This window comes from Alosa alosa, chromosome 9 (genome assembly GCF_017589495.1).
Source record: "Alosa alosa isolate M-15738 ecotype Scorff River chromosome 9, AALO_Geno_1.1, whole genome shotgun sequence".
In the NCBI taxonomy this organism is placed as follows: Eukaryota; Metazoa; Chordata; class Actinopteri; order Clupeiformes; family Clupeidae; genus Alosa; species Alosa alosa.
The window spans coordinates 2,311,609-2,321,555 of NC_063197.1; the positions used below are offsets into that span (position 1 = coordinate 2,311,609).

Consider the following 9,947-nt stretch of genomic DNA (forward strand, 5'->3'; position numbering starts at 1 on the left):
GTTGTCATGAGTATGGACAGGAATGGTTCTGAAATGGGTATGTTGGTTATGATATGTTGATTTGAAATTACCATTTTGCGTACACATGTATTTACATAATAATATAATTGGGTGTTCATTTGTCATAGCTGCACCCTGACCCAAATACTTTATTTCTAGCTGTGTTTGAAATGTTCACTCGTTCACTCACTCACCCACTCATTATATAGTGTTTGTTATATGGCTGATTCACTACATAGTTCCCCATGTAGTGAACGAGTGAACATTTCAAACAAAGTTTATGACAGCAATGGTCATAATGACAATTCAGTATTTTCTCAAGCAATTCACTGGAAAGCCAAGTAAATACAGTACAAAAACTGTCATTATAGTGAACTGATCACAGTAGAAGGTAGGAAAGAAATGCTAACATAGTAACCCAAAGGCAATTCTGATTTATTTTTTTTTCTCATAGATTTGACTGTACACAGTTCATCCCATTGCACAGAAGGCATATATCAACTGATTTAGTGCTCTGTCTTCAAGTCACATGGCAATAAATAGTGATAATTGAACAACACAATCAACACCTTCTAAACCGTACAAAATACACAATTAAATTATTAGTGGACACAGAACTCAAATATGTCTTGTTTTTCATAAATTGTATTCTATTTGTTGATTATTAATGGATAATGTAATGTTAATATTCTACAGTTTTTGAAAGGATTTTAGCTGTTAAACGTGGCTACAGTAGCCTTTCATTGGTCATGCCAATGGTAATTTCCAAAAAATTAAATGTGTGGCTTTTTTCACTTGAGTGACAATTTTAATTGGAACACCTACAGACATTGTGGTTATTGGTGCATCGATGTCATGTTATTGACCCATATCATAATGGCCAACACAAATTTGTATAAACATGTTTTTTTGATCAATGCAGGTTTTTGTCAATGATTGCTTGTGTTGATTTCATGAAAACACTCATTTATATTTTAAATCCATTCTGTGTGAAGATTTTTTCTTCAGTTTTCAATGTCATCAAATCACATCCACACAGACATGCTGATGATAACGCTTCTCAAAGACATCAAATCACACCACTGTTTAAAGTGTTTTAACTGCTCTGTCATGATTATAAACGTCCATTCCCTTTTTTCACTGTTATTTTCTTCATACTCAACACCTGATTACTTAAAGAGTGTTGGACCACATTGTGCATTCGTCCTGTAGTGAGCTGGAGACAACACATTTAAAGTGCATTGTCAATGAATGCAGTTGTATTAGAATTAACCCTTCTGCAATCAGAGACATGAGGGAATACCTTTTAAAGGATTCTCTGTTTGATTGTGTTCTACTTACTTTGTGTTGGGGAGAGTATTGTAATGCCTTGCTGGAAATACTAGGTGGATATTCAACCAAACTTTGAAGAAATGATGGTAACACAAAATCCATAGTCTTAACAGGGATATTCTCCATTGATTCTCTATAACACCTTTCAAATTAAAATGTCCATCCTTGTCCTGAATCTCTCCAGAAAGAGGGTTACTTCACTTTGCTGCTGCCTCAGGTTTTCTTCTGTTGAATAGTTTTAACACAATCCCTTGTCCTCATTACTGAAAAAATATGATTTCCAGGGGAAACATTAATATCAAGTCCATAACTGTTCATTATTTGGAACTTATCAGCAGCATTGCTTCAACAATTCAGAATTGAGAGTGGTCCATTTCATCCAACCAGGAGGCAGGACTAGTTGGAAAGTCTGGGTAGCCTGTGCTGCTCCCTGTAGAAAGGTCAGAGGTTGGGCCACCAGCCATGACTCTCAGAGCTTGCCCAACACCAGCTTGGCCAGCCTGTGTCATGATATTGTCCATGGAGAAGCTCAGGCTACTTAGTAGTGGGGTATGGCCTGGCAGTGAGCTTATGGAGGATGGAGAATGGGGGAGCCCATAGGGGCTACTGGCTCGTACGTCATGATAAGGCTGCCCAGTACCATCTAATGTGAATCTTCCATTCAAAATACCCCCATTTGCCGCATCACCAACACTGGCATAGATACTGTTAGTGTGGCCCAAGTCTGCCAAGATTTGATCATCTAAATACGAAAAGAAAAAAGAAAATACAAAAAAAAGAATGTTATTGATCAGATCTACAGACCGTCTCAGTCACAACACAAATTCACTTAAAACCTTTTGTATTCTGTTCACTGTACTTTTGTGTTTAAAAATGAAATAGTAATAATTAGAACTAGAGATTTAAGGAAATTCACTGAAATATCTTTTAAGCTTTAAAACGTAGTAGTGTTCAAAGCATGTGTAGAATTGATCAGAGGCGGAGGAAGGAAAGGAATAAAAGGTTTACAATGGCTAAAGCTGTGCTTACCTCTGAAGCTGATTTCACTGTCACTCAAACCCACATCCTCAGCTGAACTCTCCTTTTCTATTTTGCTTGTCCCTCTGCTGCGTTTGACACTTTTATAATATTGACCCCAGCGGTGGCGGCCCGCATCCTTCTTCAGGCGTTTTTCTTTTGCTCGGCGGTTCTGAAACCAAACCTGTAAATGGTGATAACAAAGGTTTTGAAAAATTAAAGAACAGCCTTTTGATCAAAATCATCCTGTTTGTGGAGAAAAAGTAGAATACCTGTACCACTCTCATGTCCAATCCCGTCTCAGAGGACAGCTGTTCACGTACATGTCTTGCTGGTTTTGGGGAATTCTTGTAAGCACTTTTCAGGGTTTCTAACTGTTTGGCTGTGATAGTTGTCCGCGGGCGTTTTGCTCCTGCTTCCGAGTCATCTGTGAGCCAGAAATTAAAAAACTTTTTTGTAATTTCATGAATAGAAATGAATGATTTTTGAAGAGGCATTCTGATACCTCTTAAAAAAAAAAATTCTCTCTCACAGTCATTGCTCTTAAGTACTTATTGTAGTAATAGCTCTCTTCAAAATGACCCTGTTAAAACTGGAAATGTCAATGTGCAACAGATGCCCTTACCATAAAAGCATACCACATCACTTAACAAGTTTATGTGTGGACTACACAATAGAATTTCAAATGTCGATCCATAAAATGTCACTTTTGGACTGATATTTAAGACACTGACATGCTTGCTCAATTATTTTTGTCTTGATATCTTGTGCTACATTTATGATGGTACACATGGTGCACGTGGTAGTTAATTTACTGTGCCCTGTTGCAAGGTCTAACAGCCAGTGGGTTCCCAGAATGCAGTACAATACTGTAAACTGCTGACAAGTACTAAAAGTAATTATTTCCTTTAAAAAAAATAACCAGTATAGAATGAGCTACACCAATTATTTTAAGTAGTGAGTTACCTACCATTGTTGACCTACCATTTTGTTTTGCCGTCTCATAGTCTTCTTTGCACACCAGTCTGCCATCTTCCATGAGATAGAATTCATCACCAGTGGCCAACTGTCGGCTACAGATTACACAGGAAAAGCAGTGCAAGTGGTACACAAAATCTTGGGCTTTCCTTACCACCTGTGTAGGGGGAATGCCCTGTTGGCATGAGGCACACTTTGTTCCAAAACGTCTGCAAATACAATCACAAACAAAAAACATTTTGATATGCATGCCTAAATAGACACATATTGTGTTATTGTCAAAAAAGCCATTATTACCAGGCATCTGACACAATAATGTAATTTCTAATCTGTTACAACTTTAATGACAACTGATTTTGGATTGCTGGTATGATACATTGCTACGCTCTTAAAGCGAATGTGTTGAAAACAACACACCTTGTGTTGTTTTTTTAAAACATCTCTTTATCCAGATAGGGACAACATAGTTTGTGTAACACATGCTTTTGTTATACTGTGTACACTCTTAAAATTAATGTGTTGAAAATAACACATCACTATGTCCAGATTGGGACTACACAGTTTATATTCATTTTCATTCATTCACACATTCATTTATTCATTCATCGCAGTAGCCAGTGTTACTTAAGAATTAATTCACTACCATTCAAAAGATTCTGAAGCAAAAATAGAGATTTGAAGGCATTTCCTGCTGTCAGTGGGCTGCTCTCACATTTGACAAATGGATTCAAATCAATGTGGTGAGTGGCAGAGAGGACAGCCCTCACCAAGCGCACAGGGATAACTAATTAAGCACAGTCCTTCCACATGCTGTAAATCAGAATGAGTAAGTGAAGTTTGCTCATTACTGTGGGGAAATACCCCTCCTTACACATCCCAGTCCCTGAATGGGTTGCCAGATCAGCTCTTTGTCTCCAGCATCCCTCCACTTTTAAAATTCAGAACTCGCCCTCCTGGTCTGTCCCTTGGGCCAGCTAATACAGTTAGCATCCACTCAGGGACTCAGGGGCTTTTTTAGGTCTCTCTAAAGCTCCTGACATTAGATCCTCTAAAACATGATTTAGTGAAAGCCAGTCCTGATCCTGTTTTGTGTAAAAGTCAAACTTAATTTTCATCTTTGTTGCTAAGGAAATGTAATGGTACAAATAGAATAAAGCATAAAGAAGATAGGACCTATGAAGAACCAAAAAAGTTTGTGTGTGTGTGTATGTGTGTGCGTGTGCGTGTGCGTGCGTGTGTGCGCGCGCGCGTGTGTGTGTGTGCATGCATGCGTCTCTGTCTGTCTGTCTGTCTGTATGTGTTAGCGTCCCTGCCATAAGCAGTTCAAGAAAGTCACACAACAATTGCCTTCATGTCTCTATGTCTCATATGGGACTATTAATTGCAACATAATTATCTCTGAGAATTAATAATAATCCTATGTTGTTTATTATTATATATGATTAATCATAGTTTAGACAATTACAAAGTTAAACATTCAAAGCTGTATTCAATTCATAGGTTAGGTGTATACTGTATACTGTTGTTAGCGTAGGCTAGGCTACTTGCATATTCTGAAAAATATATAGGCCTATATTTATCCCATTTTTTCATCATCTTTAGTCATACGTTTTAGTGAAGAAATTAATAGAAATTAAAACTCACTTGAAGAAATCTTCTTTGCAGTAGATATTTCCCATCCGCGAGAAACACTTATCTGCCAGCGGTCCTTGACATTCGGTGCATTTCAAACATTTAGCGTGCCAATGCCGGTCCAAAACCTTCAGAATAATTTTGTCGAGGATATGCTGGTTGCAGCCTGCACATTGAGGGATCTCTGTGAAGAAAAAGTGTAAATAGTGTATAATTCCCTATTTCCCAGCATATCATCATAATTTAGTTGCCTAAACCTACACTATCAGAAGAGTATAGGCCTATAGGCTGCAACCTAACAAGATAATTAAAGCATTAAATCCAGCACCACCCGTCTCAGTAATAGTTTTTTTTTTCCACAGGCGGTCAGATTGTTGAATAGCTGATGCACTTTCTGTCTTGCACTATGCACTTTATGTCTGATTTTTGTCTGTTGTATGTTTCCTTGTCTGTTATACTGCATGTGAGTGATGGAGCAAAATGCATTTCATTGTGACAAATGACAATAAACCGAACTTGAACTTGAGATAATTAACAACAACGGCAACAATGTTATTATAAATATTATTTTATTCTTATTATTAGGTAAGATATTATAATGTAATTGAATAGGCTACTCTACATAGCCTATAGACCTACGCCTAGCCCATTCCTAAGCGCTTGGCCTTGTCTTCACAATAACGCCTTATAAGGCTGGAAGATCAATGTTCACTATCTTTTTTAGAAGCCCAAGTCTGCTCGACAAATTGTAGGATAACCGGCTACTGTAGGGTAATTACAAACTTTTCCACCCATAGGCCTAATCTGTAGACTATGTAGCCTAAGAATATAGACTACAAAAATGACCGAATCACTCCATCGCTGCCCAGTCTAAGTGCGCGAAGACAAACTAAAAAATAACAGGCCAGGCTAAAACGTAGCCTAATTAATTTAAAGAACACACAAATTAAATTAATCCTGCCACCACTAAATGCATATAGCCTATAAATAGGCTACGCTAATCTGATTGAAATCAGATAGATTCATCATAAAACGGCGACAGGGGGGCCAATAGCCTAAATACCAACGCAAGAAACAGGACATGAGGTGTTGTTAGCCTGGATCTCTAGCGCTAGTGAAAGTGTTACCCTGTTTCGAGACAAAGTGGATCTGCGCATGAATAGACAGCAGTGGTCCCATTCTGCACAATCTTTGACCTTGGCCTCTGCACGCTGTCCGAAGACCACTGAAGGCTCGGTGTATCCTTTCCACAAGATCTGATCATTGTCACAGCTATCTTATTCATTAAACGCAGAACTTCATACTTCACACAAATTGTTTATGCTCCGCTCAGCCTAATGTTTTTTATCCAACATTTCCACGTTTATGCAGACACGATTGCTGCCTCCGAAAACTTCATGGAAATGGGTAGGCCTATTTAGAATAGAATAATATAAAATAGCCGTGGGCCATGTTTTGAATGCTCAGAATAGGCTCGTTTAGGCTGCTTTTTTTATATTGTTTCACAAATATAGGCCTAAAAATTGGTGTAGAATACATGTAGGCATAGACTAGACTATGGATGATTTGCGTATGCCTGTAGCCTAATAACTGTCTGTCTAACCACCAATAATAGCCTACCCATAGAAAATCATCTATCTATAGGCTGTTATGCGAAGTAAAATGAAGAGAATCTGAAACAGCATGTTATGTAGCCTAGTCTTTGTTAAGTAGGCTATGGGCTATACAAGAACGGTTACCTTAAATAAGTTTAGATAGGTAGGCTATTTCTTTACATCATAGGCTATAGAACTATGGGAGGTTTAACGAGGTCTACTCATCGACAATCTCACGGTGTCAACAATCTAGGTCTGGTCAATCTGTCTTGTCTCAAATATATTTTCATCAATGTCTCAAATAAAACAAAGGCTATGTGACTATAGCCTATCTATTTTAGGCGTCAAATCAGATTTTTATTTCTAGGCTACTTATAGGTTTTGTGGTCTTATTGATATGAAACGGCCTATGCCATTTTATATTAATAAACATCCACATGCAGTTTACCTTTTGGCTTAGGCTACATCATCCTTTCAAAGTGGCTGTCTCCGTTGGTCTTTAAAGCTCTTAGGTTATAATTTCTAAATAAGCATTATAATACAGTAAAGTGTCCACGCGCATGTTGCTGGCTCGTATGAGAATAATTAGGTCAGGAATTTATCCAATTCATCTCCATCTTGATTGCGCGATCAGATTATATAGGCCTAACAGAGATTAACATAGAAGAGATAAAGAGCAGATGCCACGATAATAGGTTATCCGCTGCTTTGATGCTTGCTTTGATAGGCCTATAGCCTCGCTTTGACAAAATGGCAATATTTTTCAGAGGACATAGATAGGCCTGAAACCTGCATTTAGCAAATAACCTGAATCTTATGTGAGGTTTAATATCAAAACCTAATGTTTATTATTGACACCCAGCTTCTAAACATGTTTGGCCCACTTTAATAAAATCAGCATTTAACTGAATGACAAACTGAAAACAGCCCATTATGGTAACATGAATTTGGAACTCAATCATGACAGCTGGCCTAGAGATAAGAAGAAAATCTAAATGGGCTATACAGCCAGGAAAGTTGGCTGTAGCTATTTCAGAAGACGAAAATATGGGCAATGCATAAAAAGAATAGCTTAAATAAACGTAACCTCAGGCCTTCCCTTATCACGTTATGAGGCATATAAAAACAAATTGTTGAGTTAGCATATACAGTAGGAACCCATGGAATGTTGAGATTGGTTACAAACAGGGTGATTATAACAGAAGGTGGACCCATGTTAGCTCTAACTCAATTTGTATGCCTAACAAATTATTTCATGGTCAGTGCAATGTAGCCTAATTATAGGCTACAGAGAAACATGTGAACCCGACTGCTGTGGCTCTTTTCTGACAGCCTAGGTTTAAATGCACCATCCCCTCGCCGACGTAGACTGCCTGGTTACATCCTATGCGGATTTATGCTTTCCATCAAAAAGCACTACAGCACTTTGGAACCGGCTTTCCAATAAAGTCTTTCAATAACAGTTAAGAACAGGTTTGCCAATTGTCTTTTAACATGGCAAATTAAATAGGAATGGGAAAACCCTTACGCTGCATTGGCACTCCAAGTATGTCCGGCAGCCCCTTCCCGGGAGTCTCTGTCAGAACGGCTGCGCTTTGCATCATCGTCGTCTGGTCCAGGCAACACTTGCTATGTGAAACTCTCCGAATCTCCCATACACATTTAAATACGAGGAAAGCGACCAAATCGAGTATCCTTTATCAATCTTCACTGCAGTCCTACGTTATCCTTAGGTTAGTTGGTTGGTTCAAAATGTGTAGGAGGCGGTAGCCCCCGTGGCTTGCGAGTCCACCAGTAACTTGATACATTCACACTGCGGGACACATTTGACGTTCACACAACAGAGACCTACCAAGAAGCCAATAGGAACACAGCGCAAAGCTCAGAGGGGCGGCGCCTACTTTGAACCCAGGTAAGTGAGGAGTAGCGAACACAGACAAGCCCACCAGACAGTGCAGTGAGTGCGTCCTTAGACAAACTAAACCTCATGAGTCTTGAATCCTGCACGCACGTTTTAATACTTTGGCTACCCTTAGGCCTATACAATATTCGTATTAGACTTCGTAGACATTTTAGCCCACTTAAATGCATTTAATTTGGTCCTGTAGAAATGCTTTTCGGCACTTTCCCCAATTTCAATGATAAATAATAACTAGCTCACGCTGCAACACAGGCTTAGGCTAGGCCTACTTGTAGCCAACACACAGAGGTAAAATTTTAAGGTCATATGGACATTTAACCGCATTTCATTAAACGGACACCGAAACTGACGCCATTATGTTGTGATGTTTTTGAGACCAAGTGCCAATTAGGCGATTAAAAATGTTTTCAATAATTAAATACATTTTCATTTCACCAACTCATTCAGGCCCTACATTCGGTTCACCAAATTGCTCATTTTCAGGCTAGCCTACTAGGCCTAAAGTAGACCTATATAGAACAAGTATCAATGAGTAGGCTAGGATAGATAGAAAACAATCTGTTTCTTCTGTTTTTTTTTCATGAAATTTATTGAATAGGCTATTAGATTATGGCGTGGACACGAAGGATAAATAGCCTAAAATCCATTGGCATGCAGAATGGCAATAGTTATTTGCTTGTGTGCATGTCAAGAGGGATCATGACGAGCATGGCGTTTTTGTTAAATGACCATACTGATGTAAAGGCCAATGTAGCCTAAAACTCAAATTAATACATCAATCAAGACATTTGACGCCATTTAGAAAACTCATTATCACTCCATGGAAAATTAACCTTTAGTAAAAATGAAAATAAAAATATGAACTTCGTCGAGTCCAGGCTAAAAGTTTCTGATCAGTGCTTCTCTCAATGACTTAGGCCTGTTGTGCTTAGTTTTACAATCGCACAATCCACATCCTGAAGCCTCGCCAACTAGGCTACTACTAGTAGGCCCATAGCCGACAGCGATAAAGAAATCCTTCGGCCCTATACTCAAAGCTGATGTCAACAGGACAAGAGATCTTAATAAGATGTTTTTTTTTTTAATCCCACTGTATGCTACGGCATATCCCCATTATTAGGTAGAGCTTAGAATTGTTGATTAAACTATTTTTTAATTAGGTCAAAGATGTGATCCGAAAAGAGACCCTTTATCCATAACGAATAGCCTAAATGAACGAATAACAGGCCTACCTGAATAATAATAATAAAGAGTGATTTCATAAAAGCAAATGATCAAGTAGATTAAATGGACAATGCATGGAGGCGTTGTTTTCAGTAGCGATCAACATACACCAGTAAAGCTGTTTTGGGTCACGAATGATCCCACACGACAATCTCATTTTTATTCCCCTTTACAAAGATTACAAAATTATGTTGATTGCATTGGGGATCACACTGAGGCGGGATTGTGTGATGGTAAAACAAATGACA

The 9,947-nt window shown here is 38.4% G+C and overlaps 1 protein-coding gene across 1 annotated transcript; it reads right to left on the reverse strand.

Annotated features, from left to right (window-relative positions):
* Positions 1–414: 414 nt before the first annotated feature.
* Positions 415–8,348, reverse strand: lhx4 (LIM homeobox 4). Its single transcript, XM_048252884.1, has 6 exons — positions 8,083–8,348; positions 4,972–5,143; positions 3,334–3,536; positions 2,622–2,776; positions 2,362–2,533; positions 415–2,074 (listed from the first exon to the last, which is right to left on the reverse strand). Exons 1-6 carry the CDS (start codon positions 8,156–8,158, stop codon positions 1,686–1,688), a joined length of 1,167 nt encoding a protein of 388 aa, XP_048108841.1. The 5' UTR covers positions 8,159–8,348; the 3' UTR covers positions 415–1,685.
* Positions 8,349–9,947: the final 1,599 nt, after the last annotated feature.

Coding starts and splice junctions, on each gene's coding strand:
- lhx4 (XM_048252884.1), bottom strand. CDS start 8,158: ATGATGCAAAGCGCAGCCGTTCTGACAGAGACTCCCGGGAAGGGGCTG. Junction 3,537..4,971: donor TGCAAAGAAGATTTCTTCAA/GTGAGTTTTAAT, acceptor TTGTATTTGCAG/ACGTTTTGGAACAAAGTGTG. Junction 2,777..3,333: donor TGAGACGGCAAAACAAAATG/GTAGGTCAACAA, acceptor TCTGGCTCACAG/ATGACTCGGAAGCAGGAGCA.